This window comes from Mesocricetus auratus, unplaced genomic scaffold, assembly GCF_017639785.1.
Source record: "Mesocricetus auratus isolate SY011 unplaced genomic scaffold, BCM_Maur_2.0 Super-Scaffold_100009, whole genome shotgun sequence".
Lineage (NCBI taxonomy): Eukaryota > Metazoa > Chordata > Mammalia > Rodentia > Cricetidae > Mesocricetus > Mesocricetus auratus.
In genome coordinates, this window is record NW_024429193.1 from 65,889,318 (window position 1) to 65,915,920 (window position 26,603).

The following is a 26,603-nucleotide window of genomic DNA, read 5'->3' on the forward strand; positions in this document are numbered from 1 at the left end:
AGAACTTTTAAAACATTAGCAAGCACCATTCATCCCCAAGAGGAGAGCATACAAAAAGATCAGTAAATACTGATAGGGGTTAAGATGTAACAGGAAGGTTTTGACACACTGCTCTAAAAGAAGGAACAAAAGTTAGTTCTGTGTATTTTTCCAGCTTACCTGGGCTTCGATGTTTCAACATGCTAAGCCAGCTCTGCCCTCTTCTCATCCCCACTTTCTCCTCTGAGGTATGTGAGAACACTCCTGCCTCCTCCATCAGATCTTAGACCTGGGCCTCCCTGCTCCTCCTCCCTTCCCCGCACCGTGCTCAGAGGCTCCCGGGAATACCTTTCGCAGACTCGCACAGTCCAGGCGGCGATGATCCACAGAGAGATGCTGAACACCAGCAGCACCGTGCCGGGGCAGATGGTCATGAGCGTCTTCATGACGAATCTGGTGTTGAAGTTGATCTTGTTGAGGGCCCCAATGCTCCGGGATGAGGCGTCAGTGAAGAGCTTGCTGTGCAACAGCATGACTCGGGCGATCAGGTACAGACGCAAGAACATGGGGATGGACAGGATGATGTCCACATCAGCCTCTGCCCGAGACGGGGTGTAGGAGAAGGCCAGGCGTGCGGTCCAGAAGAACTTGTACTCTCCGGGAATGGGGTGGATGGCACACACCAGCATCTCCAGGCTGATGTAAAGGATGCGCTCGTAGGTCATGGCTATCCGCCAATCATCGGCACCATTGTCGATCACAAAGAGCTGGGGGAGCAGAGAGCGCATTAGTGTGGCCAGCACAGGTGAGCAGGGGTGTCACAGAAGAAGCTAATGGGGTTCCATTAGCCTGGGGTCCACCTGTGGTGAGGGCCTCAGTGGAGTCGAGACCTCAGGGCAGCTGGAGGCCTTGGCTCAGATGCCCACTCTCGGCACCTTGCTTTCCTCCTCGGGAGGTTACTTCCTAGGATACTGTCATGCGTGTCTGTCTGTCTGTCTGTTTGAGACAAGGCCTCACCCTGTAGCCAGCTAGTCTTAAACTCGTGGAAATCCTCGTGCCTCGACCTTCGCAGTGCTGGGATTGCAAGAATAAGCCAGCACAACAAGCTGACTATTGAGGTTTATAATCAGAAAGGATACATTTGGTCTTCAACTTGGCTGATGCATGCAGCTACTAAAACCCCAGGAGAGGGATGGGATGCAGCAGAGCACACAGAGGATCCCAGCAACACACACATGCACACAAACACACACACACACACATATACACACACACGCATATACACACACGTACACACCACACACACTTCACACATGCACAGACACACATATGTACCACCATACACTCATCACACATGCACAGACACACATATGTACATACCACACACTCATCACACGTGCACAAACACACATATGTACACATACATACACACACATTAGTATATCCACCAGACACATCACACTTGCATACACATACAGATGTACACATAACACATGCACACACACATACATACACACCAGACGTATGTGCACACCACACACACAATACATACATACCCCATACCACATACACACAATGAGCTTCAAAAATGATGAGTCTTTGGGGGTGTTGCATTTTGTTTTGTTTTGTTGTTTTGAGTCAGGGTTTCACAATGTAGCCCTGGCAGTCCTGAGTTTTATTGTGTGGACTAGGCTGGCCTTGAACTCACAGAGATCAACTTGCTTCTGTCTCCTAAGTGCTACGGTTAAAGGTATTCACACTTGGCTACTATTATTTAGTGCTGGAGTTTAAACCAAAGGCTTCACACAAGTCAGGCAAGTGTTTTTACCACTGAGCCCCGTGGCTAGCACAGCCAAAATCTCCTGATTGCCCATGTTGTGACTGCTTGGGAAGCACTCGCCAGTCACCGGGTCAGGGCTAGGAAGAGAAGAGTTGCCAGTCCCACCTCCCCAGAGTGGCATCAGTGGCAAAGATTTCATCAAGTGTGCCACACAGTGAGCCTCTGCAGAACCCAAGGACAAGGTCTGGAGACTTCTAGATAGCCGAGCACATGGAGGTACCTGGAAGGCGGGGCACCCACAGAAGCCCCTGGAGCTCCACACCCTTCCTAGACTCCTGCCCCGCCAGTCCATTCCAGCTGGCTGCTAACAGGATTCTCTGAACCATCCTAAAGAAAAACTATGCAAATGCTTCCCTGAGCTGGGCACCTGGCTCCAGCAGATGAATCAAATCCTAGGCCCAGGTCACAGGAGCCCTGACACACAGCTGGTCAGTCAGCCCCGTGTAGACTTTAGAAGAGAGGCCAGAGCTGAAGGACCAGGCCAGGAGCCAGTGGCATCAAATGCTAACTTCAAGTAGAATGGGTTGAAATTGCAGAACATCCCTTTGGTGTGCACGTTTGGTGTGTGGACAAAACTCCCGCAGATCCAATGGGCAGAGCACTTTGCTGAAGGAAGGTCGCGGGAGAGGCAAGTGTTGGTCAGACTTTTCTGCTGTGCACTGCCAAGTTCCTTCCAGCACGAAGGGTCCAGCCACCATGCGTTACTCTGTGCTAAGGAGGATGAAGAGTGCTTGTGTGTTTAAAGGGGAAACAAAAACAGTCTCAGCAAGTGCGGCATGATGGAGAGGGGTGTTTCCTGTATCACTGAGCTCACCGGGCGGCCAGGATCCTGACGCCAACTCAGAAGGGACAGCAACTGTACTCTGGAGCAATGCCCGGCTCCTGAGCCTAGTGCTAACCAGTTCAGTAACCCTGGGTGAGTTACTGAACCTCACTGCCCTTCCGTTCTCTTGTCTGGGGATGTGACATCTGCTGCAAGCAAATCAGAGAGGCTACAACAGTGCAGTTGCATATATCATGCACAATAGTATACCCAGTGTGCAACTAACACTGCGTAACACCTATCACACGATTAGCTATTATGAGCAGAGTGGGGACTATTAGCTATTGTTAATATTAGCTCTGACTGTTACTTTAAGCCTTACAAAGGCAATCATGTTGGTCTTTCCACACAATGGGGACTGGGCTTGGCTTTGTCTCCATTCCTCCCCAGCACCGGCCTCCTTCAATGCTTTGGATCCTGGGGCCAATTCACAAGGACCCACTCCAGCAGGCGTTCCCTGGATACCTGCCTTGCCCCTCCTCTGCTGAGATTTGCATCTGGAAAAGGCCCAGCCTTTGTCCCCAAGGAAGCCCCACTATGTTGCGGTCCCACTGCGTGTGATAACTGTTCAGGGACTGCACTTCCATCCTTCAGCAAGCTCAGTCTTTTCCTCTGAACAGAGGAGCCTTGAAGGCCCTAAGCACCTGGGGCCTGGCTGAGGCTATTGTCAGGACAGCGGAGGTGCCCACCACACCCCAGTACCTCCCGGCTTCTGCTGCCACGCACCCCCATGTGTCCTGCCCAGAGCCCCAGGGAGCCGCTGCCTTCCAGTGTAGCTTCTGCTGGCCTTCAGTGAAGAGCTAGGGTGGAGGTCCTGTGCTCAACTCAGCTGATGCTTGGGGACAGAGAGCCTCGGAGGGCAGGGACCCCACTTGCATATCCTGAAGGGAGGGTGACCCCTGAACCCTGCCTTGATGGCCGGTTCTGAAAGGCCAGTGAGTAGTCAGGCTACGAGAGGAAGGAGCTGACAATGCGGCAGGAACGGGGGAAGGATGAGTTTAGCCTAAAACCCAGCATCCACCAAGGAGAAAGGACAACTGCACGGTATGCTGAGGGATGGCCAGGGGAGGGTGAACCAAGGCTCTTCCCCTGCCCACTTCTGCCTGCAGCAGACTGCAGCTACCCCATCCAAGGCCTGGCCCCACCAGTAGGCCCTAACCCCTCTCCACCGCCTTCCCAAGGAGGAAGAGAAGACTCGCGCTGCCTGGGCCCAGGCCTGCAAGAATAAACCTTGGGAGTCAAATAGTCCTTGGCACGCCCGATACAAACAGAAGGCAAACAGGTGAGTCACGTGATGTAGACAGTGGGGTGGGGGGTGCTTCTTGCTTTCAGTGTCTGCCTTTGACATTTACGGGCTGTGGGATCACGTTCCAGACACGCTAGCCGGCCACTGAGAGGCAAAGGAGGTGTCCATGGAGGGGCCAGACCCCAATATCACTGAGCCCCGGCTTCCCCGCTTCCTGTCCTGTGACCATACAGAGCCATAACAAATGTGAAACTCATAACCCATGTTCAGCACACGTGTTAAAGGCCTGCTGTCTGTTGGGAGGGCGAGGGGCGGATAGCCAAGCAAGGCCTCATGGAGAAACGCAGCAGGGGCAGTAGAGTCCTCCATGAGAGCGCCTGGCTGAGGGGCCTCTCGTCGGGAGTCATCTGGGAACAGGGAAAGATTCCAGCGCAGCACCAGGGGAGCCTCCTGTTTTCCCAGACCCAGATCCATCAATTAGAAAGACAGATCTATGGCCATTCCAAGGCGTCTGTCTGCTCCTAACTGCAGTCCGACAGCTCGAGTCATGGCAACATGACTATCTGCCCAAACTCTTTAAATACAAAATTAAAGCCTTCCATCCAGTAATAAGAAGCGCATTTGGTTGCTATAGTAACTGGGTTCACGCAGTAGGAACCGAAGCAATGAGTAACGGATTCCTTTGATTGCTTGGTGGGGACTGGGCTGGTACATCGTCTAACTGAAGCATGGGGTCTCCACTAAGTTCCACAGCTCAACAGGAAAGAGCTGGACTGGGGTAGTGTCCCCAGTGGCTCTCAGGTGCCCGTGCACTTCTGTTTCCTGACGCAAGGAAGATGGGTAGTACTGGGTAGTCACAGTCAGAGGCAGCTGTACTGGGTAGTCACAGTCAGAGGCAGCTGTACTGGGTAGTCACAGTCAGAGGCGGGTGTGCTGGGTAGTCACAGTCAGAGGCGGGTGTACTGGGTAGTCACAGTCAGAGGCGGGTGTGCTGGGTAGTCACAGTCAGAGGCGGGTGTGCTGGGTAGTCACAGTCAGAGGCGGGTGTGCTGGGTAGTCACAGTCAGAGGCGGGTGTGCTGGGTAGTCACAGTCAGAGGCGGGTGTACTGGTAGTCACAGTCAGAGGCGGGTGTGCTGGGTAGTCACAGTCAGAGGCGGGTGTGCTGGGTAGTCACAGTCAGAGGCGGGTGTACTGGTAGTCACAGTCAGAGGCAGCTGTACTGGGTAGTCACAGTCAGAGGCGGGTGTGCTGGGTAGTCACAGTCAGAGGCTGGTGAGCTGGGTGAAGATGGGCTGTACTGGGTAGTCACAGTCAGAGGCTGGTGGGCTGGACAGAAGCTTCCCACAACCGGGTGCTAGCCTGGAGTCTGTCTGACTGTCTCCATTACGGGACGATTCACCTGTTCCTCTGCACCCCACTGACTGTTCTCTAAGTAGGTGGATCACAGGGCTGCTGCTGGGGCATTTTCAAGCACTGCCGTTGGGGGAGGTTGTTTGGAGTAGAGGAACAAGGAGAACTATTTCAGGCTACAGACTGAGAGCACCTGCTGGACAGGCACCATGGCAGGGTTTGGTGGCTCTGCAGAGCCGGGCGTCTCCCAGCGTGTCCATGGCTCTCCCACACAAGCCTATGCCTTGTGCTTGCCACCCCTGGAACCACAGCTCTGCAGCGCGGCCTCACTTCCGGCAGATGCCCCTGCAGCCCCTCAGCCCCTGTTCACTCCCTGCCAACCACAAGTTTCAGCTATTTATCGGTCTTCGCTGCATTTTCGTCTGTCTTGTCACTTAGACCAGTGGCTGTCAGTGTGGCTGCACATCAGGGCCACTCGGAGGCCTGTTAAAATTCCCTTTGCCTTTCACAACAGGAGCAAGGGGAAGGGGGAAGGGGGGGGAAGGAAAGAAAAGCGTCTCCATGCTAAGGTCCATCCTCAGATTCTGAACCTGTGGGAGGGGAGGGCTGATGTCTTTGTGGGGTGGGGTGGGAGGGGCTGCCCCTGGGACCGTTCTTACTTTTGTTTGTACTCTGTCATGTAGCCCAGGCTGCCCGTCAACTTGCTGTCTTCCTACCTCAGCTTCCTGGGCACTGGGATTGTTCTCCACCAGTGATACTCAAGTGTAACCAGGGTTGGGACCCAGTGAGTACAGCTGGAAGTCCCTTGGTCTCTACTATTGCCATGCCTAACCTCAATCTTAGCATGTAGTGGATGTTTACTGAATGCTGCCACTTATGTGACTGTGGGCAGCAAAGTCTTTCCTCTCTTTGGGCTGTTTCCTCCTCTGCGGATGAAGAATTTCATGATGGTCCCCAATGTGCACTGTTTCAGGTTTCTGTCTGTGGTGGTTTGGAAGAAAATGGCCCCCAAGGGGGGTGGCGCTATTAGGAGGTGTGGCTTTGTTGGAGTAGGTGTGGCCTTGTTAGAGGAAGTGTGCCACTGAGTGAGTGGGCTTTGAGGTCTCATATGCTCAAGTTTCTCCCAGTGAGATAGACTACTTCCTGTCGCCTGTAAGATGTAGGCCTCTCAGCTACTTCTCCAGCACCCTGACTGCCTGTGTGGTGCCGTGTAATGGCCTGAACCTCTGGAAGTCTAAGCCACCACTTCAGTTAAATGTTTTCCTTTGCCGGGCATTGGTGGCGCACGCCTTTAATCCCAGCACTCGGGAGGCAGAGGCAGGCGGATCTCTGTGAGTTCGAGGACAAGCTGGACCAACAGCCTCCAAAACAATACAGAGAAACCCTGTCTCGTAAAACCAAAAAAAAATAAAAATAAAAATAAAAATGGTTTCCTTTATATGAGTTGACATGGCCATGTTGTCTCTTGACAGCAACAGAAACCCTAACTAAGACACTGTGATATAGTGTCAGGACCCGAAACAACCTGGGGATGGAAGGGCTCATTTGGCTTACAGCCCATCACCCCATCATCTGGGGCGCCGTGGAGGGTGCTGCTCACTGGCTTGCTCCCCATGGCTCATCATCCTGCTTTCTTATACACGTCAGGACTGCCTGCCAAGGGGTGGCACTGCACACCACACCACGCCAATCATCAATCAAGAAATGTCCTACAGACTTGCCTGCATGCTATGTAATGAAGGCATTTCCTCAACCGAGGTTCCTTTTTCCCAGATGACTCCAGCTTACGTCAAGCTGGGGGTGAAAAAAGCCACTGCCAGCACATGCGTCTTGCTCTGAGGAGCCAGAATTCTGTGGTACTTCCCCGCCAGCGCCTCCCACTTAGCATGTGTTCTTGGTGCTGTGAGCTCCTCAGAGCAGGGCCCAGGCTTACTCACTCACTTCCAGCGCCTGGGGTAGTACCGGCACACTGTGGCATTGCGTCAGTTTTTGGTGAATGAGGAGTAGGAGCCAATGACTGCTTTATGGAGGATCCAGAGTGGAAACTCCTGCAAGAAACTCATTGCTAGGACTGTGACCAACCAAGGCCTGATGATACATTTCATGCCATGGAGGACGCTGCCCCATTCCCAGATGATAGTCCAATCTGCAATAAACCGCCTTTCTGGTTTGAAAGAAAATGGCCCCCATGTAAGTAGCACTATTAGGAGGTGTGGCCTTGGTGGAGGACTTGTGTCTCAGTCTCTTCCTGTTGCCGTTGGACCCGGATGTAGAACTCTCAGCTACCTTTCCAGCACCATGTCTGCCTGCATGCCACCATGACGACAATGGACTAAACCTCTGAACTGTGAGCCAGCCCTAAGTAAATGTTTTCCTTTATAAGAGTTGCCATGGTCATGGTGTCTCTTCACAGCAATGGAAACCATAACTAAGACACTGCCCCGAGTGATCTCCAACATCAGAAAGCTCTAGAGCTAACCTGGAAGCAGCCTCTCTCACTAGCTTTAAAACGATGTCTGTGATTATGTCTATTACGTTGTTTATTTCTGGCGTGCTCATGTACATGTGTGGAGACCAGAGGACAGTTTGCCGGAACGAGTTCTCCTGTTCCACCATGTGAGCTCTGGGGACTGGATGCAGGTCATTAGACTTGGTGACAAGCACCCTGCCCTGCTGAACCAGGAGCCCTAGACTCAGGATCCTGAGTGGTGCTGGACCAGAGGGATCTGGATGAAAGGGCAACTGTCTGCCCCCAGAACTTGGTCTCGATGACCCAGCCTGATTGCTTCCGGTGAGTTCCTGCAAGGCCCTGGGTGATGACAGGATGTGTCACAAGGCAGGGCCACAGACAACCCTGAAAAGGAGAGGTGTAAGACACTTGGGGCTGGCAAGGAAGTTTTCTCCTGACCCAGCCTGTGCTTGACCCTGCCCACTGTCTCCTTGGGCAGGAAATTCCGTCTCTAAATTGCTGAATCTTGCTGCCTTTCATTGAGAAAGAGATTCTCACGAAGGGAAGGGGCAGCCTGCAGAGGCGACATTGGCACCCAAGTCCCACCCCTTCCCTGGATGGTGAGAGGTTGCCCCAGTCTGGGTCCTTCCCTGGATGGTGAGAGGTTGCCCCAGTCTGGGTCCTTCCCTGGATGGTGAGAGGTTGCCCCAGTCTGGGTCCTTCCCTGGATGGTGAGAGGTTGCCCCAGTCTGGGTCCTTCCCTGGATGGTGAGAGGTTGCCCCAGTCTGGGTCCTTCCCTGGATGGTGAGAGGTTGCCCCAGTCTGGGTCCTTCCCTGGATGGTGAGAGGTTGCCCCAGTCTGGGTCCTTCCCTGGATGGTGAGAGGTTGCCCCAGTCTGGGTCCTTCTGCTACTTCTCTAACTCTGAGAGCAGGAGTCACTCTGAGCGCTTCTGGAGAGAGGCTGACACAACAGAGAGATTCCTAATGGGCCGTAATTAGAGAAGAGCCAGAAGTAATTCAGTTCAACTCGGCTCAATTCAGTGAAGGAGCCAGCAAGAGCCAGCTAGGCTAGGACATTGTGGGGACGTAAGCATGAGTCAAACGTGTGTCTCGGGGACCCTTTGCAGTCTCAAGTGGCTCTAGCATAAGAGAGGCAGATGAGGCCCCTCGGAGGAGAGCTTCTTGGGCAAGACGGGACTCCGGCACCCCTTGGGGGCAAGTACCACGTGTGGCTTACAGAAAACATCCACGGAACCACTCGCTTCTGTAAGTGTGGTATCACCTCTCACCCCACATAGTTTATTTTCAATTTCTCCAGTCTGAGCCTTTCTTTGGCCAATGGGACTTTATAAAATGCAATGCATCCGAGGCTTAAGAGATCGGTCTGCGGGCCTTACGGCAGACACAGGGCCTCATTTTTTCCTGTCACTCAACTTTGCCAGGCACGACAATGAGGCCTTCCTAGACCAGCTTCGTGACAGAAGCTCTGTAGAACCACCACGCCGAGGCTGAGCCAGCTCTGGTTACAGGGGCTGTCTTAAGCTACTGTGTTTCACAGAGCAAAGTCATCACCGCACACTAAGAGGGGCGTGCACGTGGGTAGGTGATTCCAGGAGAGCTGAGCCAGTGGCCTTCCATGCCTGGCACCTCCCTCCTCAGTGTCACATGCTCTAGAAATAACCCACAACACTTGCCCATGCTCTCCCGCCCCCTCAGGTAGAGCGCTGGCCAGTCCAGGGGAGGGGCGGGCCATGGCCAACAGCCATCCTATGGACATTCCTCTTCAGATACCAAGAAACAAGTCAAAGTATAAAAAAGTTATTTTCCAAACTGTTTAGTCATTTTTCAAAATGTTTTCTAGAAGTGTTTAAGGAAGTTCACTGGGTAATTAGATCAAATACCACAGGCAAAACAGAGTTTATGGACTATGGGAACGGCGAGGCCCCTTGGCAGATCCAGCAAGTTACGTGATTAGCTGGCAGGGACAAAGAGGTCAGTGTGGGTATTCTAACTCTGAGTGGCCACTGGTGGTACCGAAGAAAATGACCTTAGAGATCTCAGGATGTAACTGAGACCCTTGAGTTCTGGCCACGGTACCTGGCCTTCAAGGCCTGAGCCCAGAGGCGTCGGCTGGAGTGGTCCCTCCAGCACACTGAGGTGGGGTTTCCTTCCTCCTCAGACTGTCTCACAGAGAAGCTGTGTCATCACTAGCTCATGACAGCCAGCTCTGAAGGGCCATCTGGTCACCTCAGAACAGATCATTTCAACCAGACACTTCGGAGCCTCCCATGGGACAGCTGCAGGGTGCAGAGTGGCCTCCCTGGCAGGGAGGCAAGGGAAGCTTTAACTGTCCTGTTTGTTTCACAGTGGGTTTGAGCTGTCTCAGAGGTCACTGGTCCCCTCCGTTCCAGTTTGAAAGACTTGAGGTCCTTCTGTTCTTTATTTGAGCAAAATCATCTCATAAAACGTCCTCAGCCGTCACAGGGGAGACCCTGTGTAGACAGATCGCAGCCAACGTGAAGTGTTTATTCTCATTCAACTCCAAAGTTTTCTAAATTACAGTGAGAAAATGAGGTGTGGAGAAAGCTTTTGTGTCCTCTGCTGTTCCCTCTGTGGGAGGAAAAACTTCAAAGAAATTTCCCACCATTAAAAAAAATGCAGAAGAAAGGGCTGCAGGGATGGCTCAGTGGTTAGAGCACTGCTGCTCTTCCAGAGGACCTGGGTCCAATTCCCAGCACCCACATGGCAGCTCACAGCTGTCTGTAACTGCAATGTCAGGGAATCCAACACCTTCACACAAACATGCATGCAGGTAAAACACCAGTGCACATAAAATTAAATCTAAATAAATATTTTTCTAAATGCAGAAGAAAACATTTCAGATTTTTTAAAAATCCAAATTTCCTTAAAATGTGTTATTGATATATATCTTACGGATAAATAAACTCCTTAGAGCATATATTATGTATGTACACCATTACTATGGGGTTACCATGGAAACAACATCAAAAAGTCCTGCGGTTCCTAATTGGGTTTCCCTGAGGACAAGAGCTGACTGTCAGTGATGAATAAACTTCGGGCCTACACAAACAGTGAACATAAAATTTCTAGTAAGCAAACGCTACATGGAACTAGATGAAGAAAAGGAAGGAGAAAAAATCGAAATTTAAAAAGCAAAAATTGCCAAGGGCTGGAAAGATGGTAAGAACACTATCTGCTCTTCTAGAGGTCCTGGGTTCAATTCCCAGCACCCATGTGATAGATCACAGCTGCCTGTAACTTCAGCTTCAGGGGACCTGGCACCCTCACACAGACATACATGCAAGCAAAATGCCAATGCACATAAAATAAAAATAAATCATTAAAATTTTGCTGGGCATTGGTGGCACACGCCTTTAATCCCAGCACTCAGAAGGCAGAGGCAGGTGGATCTCTGTGAGTTTGAGGCCAGCCTGGTCTACAGAGCGAGTTCCAGGACAGCCAGGGCTACACAAAGAAATCTTGTCTTGAAAAAAAAAAACAAATAAATAAATAAGCAAAAATTGAAAAAAAAAGTAAGTGCCTGGCAGGGGCCGGCTGGTTGGCGGGGCCGGCTGGTTGGCAGGGCCGGCTGGTTGGTGGACCTGGCAGGGGCTGGCTGGTTGCTGGGCCTCGCTGGGAAGGGCTATCACCGTAGCACCAAGGAGACTAGAGTGCTGGGGTGATGCTCTCCTGTCCCTCGTCCCTCTGAGAGGAAATCCTCCACACCTGCTGGTGTCACTGCCTGTGTGTGAAGTCCCAGCCAGACCAAGCTTCTCCTGAGTGACCCTGGCAGACATCACCACTAGTCTATTGCTATAGACGACATGAGAACCCCTGGGGATTTTCAAGCCTTAAGTCCACGGGGTGCTAACAGAGACCAGTGTTGAGCAGAAATCACTTTGCCCACCCCAGTTCTTGGAGAATGAAGACCAAGCAATGGCAATCGAGAAAGCATGTTTCTCACTCACGAAGCAAGCCTCTCTCCATCCCTGGGCAGGACTGCTGGGGACAGAGCTCTGCACCACTGGCGAGCTTCTCTCCATCCCTGGCTCTCAGATTCCTCCTCTGGATCGCGAGGGTTAGATCCAATTTGCAGCTTTCTATTTCCCACTAATGAGTTTTTTTTTTCAAGTAAGCCCAATATGAGAAAGAAAGTCAGCTTTCTAGACTAAGGCTGGAGGACATCACACTCGGTGCCAAGTCCCTCCCTCTCCACCTACACAGGTCTCTGTGTGACCTCTGTGTCCCTCCAGCTTATCAGGAAAGCCAGGACCTCCTCCAGCTGTGGTGACAGATAACATCTGCTGCTAGAAACGAGGGCTTTGGGGCCTAGTTCAAAAGCTCCTGAGTGTGAGGTTGGAGAGAAAGCTCAGCGACTAAGAGCACTGGCTGCTCTTCCAGGGGACTCGGGGTTGATTTGCAGCACGCACAGGGTGGCCTACACAATCTTCTGTAGTGCCGCTTCCTGGGGATCTGATGCCCTCTTCTGGTCATCATGGGTACTGCACTCACTTGATGCACATGTACATGAAGTAAATTCTCAAATACATTAAAATTTAAATTGTAAGTCTCTGGATACACAGGCATGGGGATTTACTCTGGAGGGCTTGTCGGCCCGTCCATGCATCCATCGTGTTGGGTTGTGTCTGTGGACTCTCACACTAAGCTCTAGGACGCAGAAGATAAATAAAGTAAATAAGAAGTCTGAGCCACAGAGTGGTGCATTGTAGGGAAGCAAAGAGTAAACAGATGAACCACGTAATTTCATAAGCCATGCCTGCCGGCGTGAAACTAAAACAGTGGAAAGAAATGAGAGAAGTCTGGGAGCAAACAAGTGACCCCACCAGGCATCCAGGACAGCGCTGACAGAGGAGGGCGTGAAGGGAATGGAGGCCGCCCAGTGCCCGGTGGGGGTGAACTCCAGGGAAACAGGCGTTTGACACTGGAGGTTTCCAAGAAGCCTCCCTCCCAAGGCTTCTGGAGACACCGGACTCTTCCTCATGCAGGTTTGGAGTCTGTCCAGTTCTAGTCACCGCAGCAAGGTCACAGTGATCCTGCCAGCCCCTGGCTACAGCGGCCGCACCCTTATCTTAGCAAGTGCCCCGTTCCACCCACCTTCCAGCTGACAAAGTGAATGTCCCCAAAGAGAACCAAGCCACACAACTTCCCTAGCCGGGCCCTGCCAGCTGTTCCTTGGGGTGTTCTGGGCCATGCTCAACCTCTTAGTTCACTTGGTAAAAAGAGCGCCTCCCCATCTGAGCTCAGCCCACCCTCCGTCCCCGCCACTGCCCTCCAGCCTCTCCACCTGTGCCCCCGCCCACCCAGGCACTCAGACCACAAGCCGCGCCCCGGGGAGCCTCATGAACTACCGCGCCCTCCCCTGCTCCTTCCCAATGGGCTGCCCCCATCTCTCCAGCTTCACTCATCTCCGCACAGGATGAGGGGGCCTTTTTTGGGGACCTCCCAGCCCCTCTGATCCCCAGGCTCGCAGAGCTGACCCCCAAATAGAAGCTGGGGAAGGATGGCTATAAGTTAGCAGAGCCAGCCCCAATTTCAGGGGGAGGGCTACTTCCTCCCAACAACAGCAGTGCTCTCTAGGCACCGGACCCTAAGCTGTGTGCTTTACAGGACCATCTCATTCAGTCCTGAGCAGAGGTCTGAAAGTATGACTATTCCCATTACACAGACAGGAAAGCTGAGGCTCAGGAAAATGCGGGGATTCAATAATAGTCAAACAGTTAAGGAAGGGCAAGCTTTGACTCGTTCAAAGTCCACTCTCTTGTGCATCCATGTTCTTGACTATTGGGTCCTAGCCCAGGCTATGCTGGGGGTTTGGTGACCTGCTGGTGTTTACCCGTCTTGGGCCAAACTGGAGTTTGTTTCCACTTTCTTCTGCTCTGACAGAGGTGTGTCTAGCACCTTGATGTCTGGGGTAAGCAGAGTGGTTTTCCGAACAGGAAGTCTCTACACTTCCGTTTTGGCCTGACCCAGGAAAGGATCCTTGGGGAGGCTGGGGCAGGGGTGGGCTCACCTCCCGAGCACCAGCCGACAGATAATCCAACCTATTGGCCGTTTGGAGTCTTCACACCTGGCCTAAAGGGTGTTTTCAACAACTGCAGTCAAGAGGTTTGGAGTCCCTGGGCAGCCTTGAGAGCTGAGAGCAGGGCCTAACGCGAGTCCTGGACTGACTGACGCGCCCTTCGACTCACTGTCAAGGACCAGCTTGTGATGCCAGCACCGGGCTGCCAGCTCAAGGCTGGCCTGAACTAGAGAGGACCCTGTCTCGGAAAAGAAAAGGAAGGATGGGATGGCACGCGCCTGTGACTTCAGCCCTTTGTTGGGAGTTCACGGTCACATTCAGCTACGTTGGGAGGCCAGCATGAACTACATGAGACCCTGCCAGGAATAAACGAAAGGGAGGAGGCACTGCAGGGCCAACTTGAGCCACATGAGACCCTGTAATCAATCAATCAATCAGTCAATCGATCGATCAATCAGTCAGTCAATGAATCAATCAATCAGTCAGTCAGTCAGTCAGTCAGTCAATGAATCAATGAATGAATCAATCAATCTATCAGTCAGTCAGTCAATGAATCAATCAATCAGTCAGTCAGTCAGTCAATGAATCAATCAATCAATCAGTCAATCAATCAATCTATCAGTCAGTCAATCAATCAATCAATCAATCAATCAGTCAGTCAATGAATCAATCAATCAGTCAGTCAGTCAGTCAATCAATCAATCAATCAATCAGTCAGTCAGTCAGTCAGTCAGTCAATGAATCAATGAATGAATCAATCAATCTATCAGTCAGTCAGTCAATGAATCAATCAATCAGTCAGTCAGTCAGTCAATGAATCAATCAATCAGTCAGTCAGTCAATGAATCAATGAATCAATCAGTCAGTCAGTCAATGAATCAATGAATCAATCAGTCAGTCAGTCAATGAATCAATCAGTCAGTCAATCAATCAATCAATCAGTCAGTCAGTCAGTCAGTCAATGAATCAATGAATCAATCAGTCAGTCAGTCAATGAATCAATCAGTCAGTCAATCAATCAATCTATCAGTCAATCAATCAATCAGTCAGTCAGTCAGTCAATGAATCAATCAGTCAGTCAATCAATCAATCTATCAGTCAATCAATCAATCAGTCAGTCAGTCAGTCAATGAATCAATCAATCAGTCAATCAGTCAGTCAGTCAGTCAGTCAATCAATCAATCAATCAATCAGTCAGTCAGTCAATCAATCAATCTATCAGTCAGTCAATGAATCAATCAGTCAGTCAGTCAGTCAATGAATCAATCAATCAATCAGTCAGTCAGTCAGTCAATGAATCAATCAATCAATCAGTCAGTCAATCAATCAATCTATCAGTCAGTCAATCAATCAGTCAGTCAATCAATCAATCAATCAGTCAGTAAATCAATCAATCTATCAGTCAGTCAGTCAATGAATCAATCAATCAGTCAGTTAGTCAGTCAGTCAGTCAGTCAGTGGCGGGAGGCAGTGAGACGACTCAGTGGGTAAAGACGCCTGCCTGGTGGATGACCTAAATTCAGTCCCCAGGGCCCCCACGGTAGAAGGGGAAAGCCAACTTCTGAAAGCTGTTCTGTGATTTCTACACATTCTCTATGGTATGCGCATGCCCATATGCACACATAAATGAGTAACAAACACAGCCACGTGCATTGTTTTAATTAGGGCTCTCTGAAACATTAGCCCTCAGGGAGCATTTACTGGTTTCCCAGGGAACAGCCGACCAGTTGGCTATTCCAGTCATGCCATAAGAAGAACTTCACTTTGCGTCTTTCTAATGAACATCTCGTGGCTACATTAATGGGGCACACTGTGACACATGTGAATACATGTGTGCTGATCAAATAAGGGGACTTAGCTTTTCATTGATACCATTTCTCTTTTTTAAGATTTGTTTATTTTATGTATATGGGTATTTTGTCCACATGTCTGCACACCAGAAAAAGACATTGAATCCCATGGGGCTGTTATAGACAGTTGTGAGCTATCATGTGGGTGCTGGGATTTGAACTCAGGACCTCTGGAAGAGTAACCAGTTCTCTTAACTGCTGAGCCACCTCCCCAGCTCCCTACTGTGTCTGTACGCATGCCACTCCTGTGTCTGGAACTCCACTGAGCACACAGCAGTTTGATGTGGACTGCCCTCACTTTGGCACGCTGTCCATCACTGGAGTCCACTCTTCCTGGCCGACAGCGTTTGGGGTGTATTCACACGTACGCTCCTCACAGTGACTCCAGGGGAACAGTGCTGTTGCTTCGCTAGCTCCTAGCTGAGCTGGGTCTCCCAGGTTGGGGAAACAGGACACTGCCCAGAGTCCACATCCTACCCAATAAACATCTGTTTTCAACCACAACCTCCCGTTGAGCTTGCTCCTGAGAGGTTCCTACCAGAACCGTTTCCCCAAAGGTGCCTGACCTGCTTGTCAGCCCCTCACTAACACCTGAGAACTGACTTCCATGTGGCCACAGTGCCAGGTACAAGCTTGGGAAACATGGGCTGCCTAGAAGGATCTAGAGGCAGTAAATGTGGCTGAAAAGAAAAAAGTACCTCTCTGGATCACCATTTCTAATTCTGCCAAGGCAAGAGAATAAAGAAATGCACAAAATAAGGAAATCAAATAATAGTCATTAAAGGACCGCTTGCTTACCATTTTTTAACCAGAAAATAACCCGAATACACATCCATAGGGAGTCAGTTAAATCACGGTGCTCACACTGGGGAACAACATGCAACTGTTTAAAATGAAGTTGGCCTGTGTGTATTGACTTAGGAAAGCTTTGCAATGCATTGCTAAGCAAACAGAAAAAATGGCTCTGCAGTGGGCATAGTGTGAGTCCCCACTAAAAAAAAATCGCCTTTAATCCCAGCACTCAGGAGACAGAGGCAGGCGGATCTCTGTGAGTTCGAGGCAGCCTGGTCTGCAGCGAGAGTTCCAGGACAGCCTCCAAAACAATACAGAGAAACCCTGTCTCGAAAAACCAAGAAAGAAAGAAACCATCCCTCAATGTTGTGTACAAGGTGGCCCGTTTTTGCCTAAGTGTGCACAGACATGCACACAGGTGTGCCGCCGCCTCTGGCTAATGTCGCAGAGTTGACACCTCATATCTCTGGAGAGGTAAGAGCAGGGAACCAGTCCAGGGAACTATTGATTTTCCCCCTTTAATAATTAGAACACACCTCCGTGCTAAAACAAGCCGATATTGCTTCTGTAATTTTACAAAGTTAATAAAAACCTCTTTTTTTTTTTTTTTAGCAGAAGTCTCCTGGGGAAGGCCACTCGTGGAGCCTGCTGGAGCTATTTTAAGCATGGCCATTCTTGGAGAGAAATTGACCCTTAAAGTGCACCCTTGCCCCAATCATTTCTCTGCGGCGCTTCCAGCCTCCCTGAACCCTGCTGGACAGTGCTGCTCCCAGGGCTCCCCCAAGGGTTCCACTCCAAGGCAAGCTCCCCAATCCCTCCCAGCTAAGCCACCCTATGCACACGAGATAAACAACGGTACTTATTCCCAGGCCCAGTCCATCATAGGCCCTGAAAGCCTCAGGAGTCTGCAGCATGCTCAGCCTGCTCAACGCCATGGAGGCTGGCCCCTTATTCCAAACAGCCCTCTTCTCACCACCGAGGTCACCTGCCACTCTGCCCCTTCCCTCCCGAGGAGGGTCTGGAGAAAGTCAGAGAACCAGTCACCAAGGTGGCAGTGTCCCCCGGCCTCTCTGGAACAATGCCAGGCTCTGGGGAGTACTTCTGAGGTCAGAGAGAAAACGCCTGCTCAGCCTGGATCTCAGAGCTAACCCCCAGACATGCACAAACAGACGCATGTGAGGTGAGGCTCAGGCTAAGAAAGCAGCCAGTCTGGTGAGACAGGAGAGGCCAGAGTAGCAATACTCACCATCCAGGGCCTGGCCACTGACGACTATGACTGCCCTGGACCCCAGCTGCCCTGGACCCGTATCCCAGGACTCCTGCTCTGCAACCCACGTGAGTTTTCTGCCCAGCCCCTCCTCACAGGGCTGGAAATCCATGGCCACCCCATCTCATAAGCCTGTCTTCAGATATCCAGTATTCCGGAATTCTCTATCTGAAGGCCAAGCCTGAATCCAGGGCCACAGGGTACCTTCTCCTTGCTGCTCTCCTCAGAGGAGGCTCACGTATCGGGTGGGGGAAGGGGAGCTGGCTGGAGCTCAGTCATGATTAAAGCATCTCACAGACATCTTAGGTGCCAGCATGTGAGGCTGGTCCAGGCCCTGAGGATGTCGGGAATGGTTCTGTCACAACCGTTTCTGACCATCTCACAGATTCATTACGGCAGCAATAGAAACCACAGCCATGTTTTCTAGATCCTTCCAAGGTCAGGCACATGGAGGTGATAACCTTCTTGGCCTGTCCTACCTTCTTTTGCCTTCTTCAGCAAACCCGAGCTCGCAGACCTGCTCTGAGAACTCTGGTCTTTGGAGGAGCCCCAGAGCCAGGTAACCAGTGCCAGATGTTTGAAGTGCTTCCCAGAATTCACTGGGCTCACTGGTATATTATGGTTCTGAATTCTTTTCTGAGGGAAAGCAAACTGGTCAGCATTGAAATGCAGTTTCGCAGATGTACTTGGTTGGCCCTGACTCTCGCTCTGAGGAAGTGTGACAGGGAATGGAGGGGTCGTCCCTTCAAGCCTCTGGGCTCTGTTTTAATCAAGCCACCAGCAGGCTCTGCTCCAGTTCACTGGTGACCAGACTCAAGTCATCACCTCAGTCATTCGAGAGCATCCCGCTGAGACCTGTAAACCAGACTTGGCTGGGCGCTTTCATTTTTATTTATCTGACAGATACTTGTCGGTTCCAGGCATTTGGTGACTTACAGGTATTAGCTGCACACCCTGAACAAACCTCTGTGGGAGCCCTGTTGTTTAAAGATGAGGAAGCCGAGGCAGGAAGAGTCTAAATCACACAGCTGCTCGGTGACTTAGCCTGGATTGGCCCCGCTCTGTCCTCTCCAGTACGGCTGTGTGTCAGCATCCTGCTGCGCTGACGGGTCACCGAGCATCAGTGGCTTAAACAGCACAGACGTGCTGTCTCACGGTTTGGGAGCCCATATGATGACTCAGCCTCACTGGGCTAAGCACGTTTGTGAGTAGGGTGGCTCCTGGAAGATCTGAGGGGATGCATTTCCTGGCCTTTTCCAGCTTCTGGAAGGTACCCACCCTCCGTCCCTCCCGGTCTTTTCTGCCAGTGCTTGGAACTCCGGCTTCACCCATCACATCTTCCTCTGTGGCCAAGCCTCTCTGCCTCCATGCTTATGAGAGTCATCGTGGACACCAGAGCCCTCAGATAACTCAGGGCTGGCTCCCATCTCTGTGTCCTTGATTTAACCACACTTAATCTAGGGATTAAGGGCTGTGGGGGAAGGGATTGCTTAACCTACCAACAATGTTCTTTTATAATTCTATCGCTTCCTCCCTTTCCCTTCCTCCCTCCAGACTGTCCCCTTTCCCTTACTCCCTCACAAGTTGATGGCCTCTGCCTCTGAGTGAAGCACTTGATAGGATGCTTGTCTAGCACTCACAGGCCCTGGTTTTGATCCCAGCATGGCATAAATTTGACACAGTAGTGTATGCCTGTAATCCTAGCACTTAGAAGAGGGAGGCCGGAAGATCAGGAGTTCGAGCTCATCCCAGGCTACATACAGAGTTTGAGACTAGCCTGGCATACAAGAGACCTTTTATTTCAGAAAAAAATGGTAAAGATGGTAAATTTTATATTTTGTGTATTTTACCATAATTTTAAAAGGGAAGACTTCCTGCCCTACACTGAGAGTTTCTGTAGGCGGGAGCCACAGTCACTCCATCCTGCCCGTTCTCCAGCTGGAACACTCAGGAGTGCACGGTGCTAGTGCCTCCCCTTGACAGTGAGCATAGGGTTTAGAAACCCTATGGACTGGTGATTAAGCAGCCATTCCAAGTTTGATTAGAGCAGGGCAAGTGGGGAGGAGGCAGACAGGAGGGGCGTGGCTGGGCTGCCCCTGTGGTGAAGAACAGTGAGGAGAAGAAGGGGCTCTCACCCAGTTTTTCAAGAAACTCTCGAGTGGAGCAAGGGCCCTGCTGTGTACTTTACACATAACGTTCAGCTCTCTCCAAGATTCGCACTTAAAGTACGTGGACACTAACTACTGTGCTCTTCTGTTGACAAACGAATGGGGTTGTAGTTTTCTGGAGAATACTTGAAACCTGTCTACTGTTTGTCTGGATTTGGAAGGGAACACACACCTACTCCGAGAGCTAACCCTCCCTCTTTGGATGGCTCCAATCCTCAGGAATCTCATCTTTTCCTATCATTCCATATGAAAAGCATCCTTTTAGCTAGTCAAGGAAACCTTGGAAGCGGAAAAAGAAATAAGAACAAGCCAGCGTGACAAGTGAGACCTGCTTCATGGTCAATAGACAGCAAAGCCATTGAGGGAGAATTGACAGTAGGGAGAGGCATAAATGCCTTTGCCATTGCAGTGAAAATCGGTGGGTGGCACTCTCTGTGGAATCTTGAGGGGGAATGAAGGGCCCAGACGTGGCTGGTGGGCATCCCTGTGTGAGATCAGGCCACCCATGCCGTACCCAGGTGGCTTATTCCCTCTGTCCCTCTCTCTGCCAGGCTCTTGCAGTCATGCCAAATCCTCCCCTTCCCCCTGGGGCCACACTAAACAGCCTTTCAACCAACAGCACAGAAGGAGGAGGGCTGTTAGTGGCTCTCTGTCGAGAAGTGCAGCATAACAAAAGGACCAGAATGTTCCACAGGAAGCAGGCAAGACTCCCCCCCTCCCTTCCCCCTGGAGGACAGAGGGTTTCGAAGGATTTCTGTAGCCATCCACATCATCAAAACCCCAGGATGGTGATCACAATCTGATGAGCTAATTTGGGTGACATCTAGGGAATGTATATCTCTGTAAAAGGAAAGGGAATTTGCACGTTTTGTTGTAAGCATCCTGTATTCCAGCCTAACTGTCCCAGAGAGACTCTACCCACAGCAAACAGGATTTGGCTAGAGAGACTGCCAACCCCCGGGGAAGCAGGGCAGAGAAGGAGAGAAACGGAGGGGAGTTCCTCCCTGGGAAGTGTTTTCTTAAAGTCCTGACCGATGGTGAAGCGCACCACAAAGGCAGGGGAATGGCTAGTATGGATCCAGAAGCCCCTTCCTGTCTGAACTTAAGACTGCCTCCCCTTGCCTCTAAAATGTAGACAAAACGAAGCAAAAGGCTCTCTGCATCCACGTGTCCTTCATCCTGGTGGCGGGCAACTGTCTACCTCTGCCTCCTGGGTCCCAGCCAGACACAGGGCTCCCTCCAGTGTGTGAGCATCAGCTGCACTAAGAAACCCCAAACAATTGCACTGAAAAACATTCTCACTACCAACACCACAAGCCAGATCTTCCCACTCCAAATGGATATGGACAGTTCAATCCGGGAAGAAAGGGCTATTTAAAACTGTAATAAATCATGTGCCAAGTGAGGTGTCAGACATGCAAACCAGGAATGCTAAGTATGAGCCTTCAGCAGCAGGAAAATGAACATTGGTGGCCTCCTTCCCTCCACCCAGGGAGAAGGCCAGACGGAAACACCCACCTTGCCTTTTGCCAGGCCGGTGTCCAAATGCCTGTAAGAGGCAGACACAAAATAGTTTACCCCGGCTGTCCTCACTGCACCTTATAGCGGCACTAGAGACGGAGAGGGATACCAGGGGTACAGGAAGGAAACAACCAGGAAAGCTAGAAGACTCCAATGTAGCCCAAGGGCAAAGCCACCAGGCTAGAAGATAGACAGACCCCAGCTGAAAGTAATAAGCCACATTAGGCGATTGCCATGAATGAGTGTGATTAATGGAAACTTCAAATTATCAATGAATCATTAATAATGGAAAATACTAAATCCTGTAACTTACTCAAGATGTTGGGGCTACTTTCCAACTGTTTTGGGTGGGGCAGAAACACAACCCAAAATGGCTGCAATAAAATAGTTCTAAGAATGGTCAGAGCAGCCAGGCAGTGGTGGGAACACCTTTCAATCCCAGCACCCGGGAGGCAGAGGCAGGCGGATCTCGGTGAGTTTGAAGCCAGCCTGGTCTACAGAGCGAGTTCCAGGTCAGTCAAGGCTGTTACCTGGAGAAACCCTATTTTGAAAAAAAGAGAATGGCCAGAGAGCAGCTAAGTTAGCGGGTGGAATGGAGAAGTGTCAAAGACTGGCAGACGAGTCACGACCTGGACAGATCCTCAAGGGGTGGGGACGGAGCCTCGAGTGCGGTTTGCAGACGGCCAGCAGCCACCACCCATCACCCCTGACACTCCTCCACAGTCCCTCCAGCCCTCGGGTCATGGAGACACAAGACCGAGGAGTCCCCTTTGCTGATGAAGAAGAGTCACCTTTCTGCTCTAGCTCCCACCAGGCTGTCCGCAGGAGCTCACTGCGGATGCTCAGGCTGTCACATTCACCTCCTCCCTCCCCTCCGTGCCAGCCTGGCATCTAGTCACGCTCCGGTGGGCACGCAGTCCCACAGTGATTTGTGACGTTCCCTGCTTTGTTCTGGGCTAGCTACTGGAGTCAGTGGCCCTCTGAGATGAGAAGGAACTTGGCCAGTGGAGGGCAGACTACACATATTCTCCTTTCTGTCTTTTAACGTCGCTTTTCTGATCTTCTTTCGAGTTGAATTATTCAGTTACTGACGTCCTTGGGAACATGAGTTTTGGACAATGGTTGAGCGGAGTCACAGAAGCAGAGCACACTTCCCTGCTGGGCATCTTGCACTGAGGTGGCCCAGGAGTCACCAGGGAAGAATGGTGGGATAGACCAGTCATGTCTGTGGTGAGTGCCGCATAAGAACCCTATGACAAGTTGCTGTGAAGGTGTAAGGGAGCTCGTCCCTCATTGACCTGTGGAGAGCAATTTCTCACCCACTCTGAGAACAGGTGCTCTGTGTAATACAGGAGGCCATGCCTTCAGGGTTTGTATACGCAACTGGATTTCACACAGCTGGACAGGTCCACAGGCGTCTGTACCAAAGTTACCGAAGCATACAGGCATGATATCAGATCTTCCACATTTTCTCAGAGCATTCTCCAAAATGCCACTGATGGAGCCTGTAAGAGGTGACATACACACCACCCCATCCCCTGTACTCAGGAGGCAGAGCCAAGTGCGTCTTTGTGAATTTGAGTCCATTCTGGCCTCTACAGTGAGCTCCAGGAGAGGGTTACATAGTGAGTGGGGCCTTCTCGCAACATCTACAAATATTGCTATCTTGTCCAAAGGAACATTTGGACCTCAAAGTCTTGGTCTTTGTGTTCTTGTGGCACATTTTTATCAGCCAAGCCAAAAACAAAACAAAACAACAATAACAACAACAAAAAACCAACAACAACAGCAACAAACTGGAACTCTAGGAATATGTTGCCTTTTGCAGCATGGGGAGCTATGTTCCTTCTCTGGCTGGATATTGTGGAGATAATGTAGTCACCCATTTAAACAAGGGCTTTGTGGACATATGAGGGAACATGAGGTCACACAGCAAAGCCACCTCTGCACAGGTGGTTCCAGTCCCTGCAGAGGGAAGGAAGCTTCTTAAGGGTGTGGTTCTGCTCCAAGACCCAATGAGCGGCTGGCTAACAGTATGTGGGTATTGTGGGGAATCCATTCGTTTGCCAAGCACTCCCTGAGCCTCTACTCTGCTGGATACTCTATGTGATTGGAAGTCCAGAGGCATGAGCCAGACTGTCCTTGAAGGACTCAATGAAGGAAGGGAGATGTCTTTGCATTGCAGACAAGGGAACAGGAGTTGTCTATGTGCACGAGGCAGACAGAAGTCGGGGTATCAGGGATGCTGCACAGCAAGGGGGTGCCACCTGGAACAAGGAGTACATTGTATGTGCAAAGGTCCAGAAACGTAGTACGGGGGCTATATGGAGCCTCACAGTGACTGGTGAGTGTGTAAAGAGGAGGTGAGTGAATGTGACAGAAAGGGACAGGGCCATGCCCAAGACGCGCTGCCCCATGGAGTCTGAACTATACCGTAAGCTGCTGGAAGCTTGCATGCAGGCTCAAGGTCAAGGTCAGATGTGTGTCTGTTTGATGCCTTGCCAGCTGTGAAGACAGGAGGAAAGGACACAGAAAGGGAAGGAAGGAGTGCCAGGAAGAGGCCACTGCTGTCATAGCACCCTGAGACCCCGTGCCAGGGATCAGTGGGATGGAGAATGTGACAATAAAATATGCTTAGTCGCTGGAGATGTAACTGGCAGAATGCTTGCCTAGCTGCACAAGGCCCCAGGTTTAATCCCCAGCACTGCCAAAAGAAAAAATAAAAGGAAACCTAATAAAGGTTTCCTGTAACCCTTGGGAAATACCTTAGAAGGTTTACAATGAGCAATAGCCAAGAAGATGCTCAAATAGCGTTACTACCAGATCCGCAGTCCTCACAGAGGCAAGCCCAGGTCCCCTTCCCTCCCCTGGTCTCCAGGGCTCTTCAGCATCACCGTCTGCCTGGAATCATCTCCTGTCCCCAGTAGAAACAAGCTGAGGGTTGAGTGGCACTCCACAAGTCTCATTGTTGTCAGTCACTGACACTGTGGTCACAGAGATGCACTTGCATCCATCCACAGATGCTTAGAAGGATTTTTAACTGGCTGAAAAAAACTGAGGTACACAGGCTGCAAAGGCTCACAGTAAGCAGGTTACAAATTTGTGGCTGGGGAGACAAGTCACGACGGAAGAACTGACTCTGTCCATAAAGCAGCCAGAGTTTTGTCTGCAAACTGGGGCCTTGGGGAAGACCGAGCCCCTGCAACTGTCGGTATGGCAGTCCCGCAGGCCAGAGGAACAGCAAGCCCTCTCTAAGGAACGCGAAGTGCTCCATTGGCACCTGTCAGTCACAGGCAGGAAATGAGGCAGCACCCCGAGGACAGGATATGTCTTTTCCATTGCGCGCCTTGCTTTGGTGATGAATGAAATGAAGCTGGTGGATTCAAAACAACCGGAAATGAGAAAAACATTTGGGAGGGGGCGCACCAGTGTGCTGACCCGGCGGGCCTGCAGAGATGAGTGCTCTACCCAACCTCATAAGAAGTCTTGATTAGGTAGATTGTGGCCTAAGTAAGCTGGCCTGTGATCTGCAATGAGGCCAGTTCCAGAAGGAGGGGAGACAGTCCCCTGGATGATCCAGCTCATGGTTTTCTACGAGAGGTGGCATCCGGAGCACAGAACTGGACTCAGAACTCACCTCTACCGTTCACATTAAGAGTCACCTTGTTGCCAGTAAAAGCAGAACACAGTCATCCTAACTGGAAACAGTCAAGGAAGATGGGAAAGAGCCTGGATTTAGGGGTCTGGCAAAGTAGTGTTCAAATCCTGGTTCGTCAGTTGGCCAGTTATGTGACTGAAGAGGTTATTAGTCTCCCTAAGCCTCACTTTCCTGGGGAGATAATGCTTTAGTACACGGGAAAAGGAAACAATATCAGCAGAAATAAACCTTGTGATACCCAAATTGCCATCTCCAAGATACCTGTCACCTTGAAACCCCTGCCCTGGTCAATCTCTCCTTCCATCATTCTCCATCATTGTGTTGTCCTGTTTCCTATACTGTCCTTAATAGAATTTCCATAGAACTCTTCTTTTGAGACAGCCCAGGATGGCCTTGAACTCACTGTGTAGCTGAGGATGACCTTGAACTCCTGATCCTGCCTCCACCTCCTAAGTACTAAAGGCTACAAGTGTGCACCCCCATGCCTGGGTACTCTGGCCTCTTCGATGCTCCTCTCGTTATGGCCTGCCCCTTTCCTTCCCATAGAATGGAAGTTCTGTGAGGCTGGGGTCATTGCCTCCCCAGTGCCTGGAATTGTGAAGGTGACTGATTTTGACTGGTGAGTGTCACACAGAGCCTCTCTCATGGCAAGGGCTCAGGGCTTAGCTGGAGTGCTGAAGGCTCAGCGGGGCGGGTCTTTGTGTCAGGCTGTCTGGACGGGCCTTAGCTTCCTCATCAGTCCAGAGGACAGTTTAGAGATGGCTGCCGAGACTCTGGTATCCTCAGACTCTGTCCCTGATTCTCACATGGAGCTGTCTGACTAAAGCCTCAGCAAAGCCCAAAGTTCAGGTCCCTCGAAGGAGCCTACAAATGTATCTTTCAGCTTTGGAAGTGCCACACAAACTCTACTGGAGAGTCGGGTGCTGTTCCTGAGAGGAGGTGGGTTAGTATGCACCCACCCTGCCTTTTGCTGTGCCCCGGGCACATCCCAGAGCTGAGGAGCCTCCTGGCAGCCTCCTCACATGTTTGACAAACAGCTTGCAGGATGGCAGAGTCCTGGACTCTCTGGCTTTACTGCTTGGAGCTCTGCTCCACCTGGAAGGTTTCCCCAAAGGTTCGTTCATGTCTTAAAAAAGTAATTCCTGGCCTGAGGATGCATGCATTGCGCTGATAAAGTGCATGCCTGGTATGCACAAGGCCCAGGGTTTGCTTGATCCCCAGTGCTGCAGAAACCCAGGGTGTGGTGATGCACTGAGATAATGCCTATAGTCCCAGTACTTAGGAGGCGGTAGCCGAAGGTTCAAGGTTATCCTCAACTACAAGGCAAGGTCAAGCTAGCCTGGAGTACATGGGAGCCTGGCAAAGAAAGAAAGAGGGGGGGGGAAGGAAGGAAGGAAGACCAATTCTTTAATTTGTGCAAACGCTATCTAGAAGTAGGAGCTTTGGCAGATGGGGTCATCAGAGCGAGACCCCAGGTGGCATTAGTAGCTTCAGAAAAAGAGGAAGAGAGGCCAAACTATCAGACTTTAAGCAAGACACCTTCCCAGTTATAGAGCATATGCCAGCATTATGCTATTATACTTTGGAGCCTAAAG

The 26,603-nt window shown here is 51.0% G+C and overlaps 1 protein-coding gene and 1 long non-coding RNA gene across 3 annotated transcripts in view; one reads left to right on the forward strand and one right to left on the reverse strand.

Moving 5' to 3' along the window:
* The window catches only part of Kcnn3 (potassium calcium-activated channel subfamily N member 3), a 156,164-nt gene that overhangs the window by 66,925 nt on the left and 62,636 nt on the right, over positions 1-26,603 (reverse strand). For both annotated transcript variants that reach the window (XM_005080188.4, XM_040752385.1), the window contains one exon: positions 328-746. In XM_005080188.4, the coding sequence (XP_005080245.1) occupies positions 328-746 (419 nt within the window). The remainder of the gene's footprint in view (positions 1-327; positions 747-26,603) is intronic.
* Positions 7,600-10,650, forward strand: LOC121142430. Its single transcript, XR_005879456.1, has 4 exons — positions 7,600-8,031; positions 8,189-8,309; positions 8,819-8,957; positions 9,134-10,650. It is a non-coding gene; the product is annotated as an uncharacterized LOC121142430 (long non-coding RNA).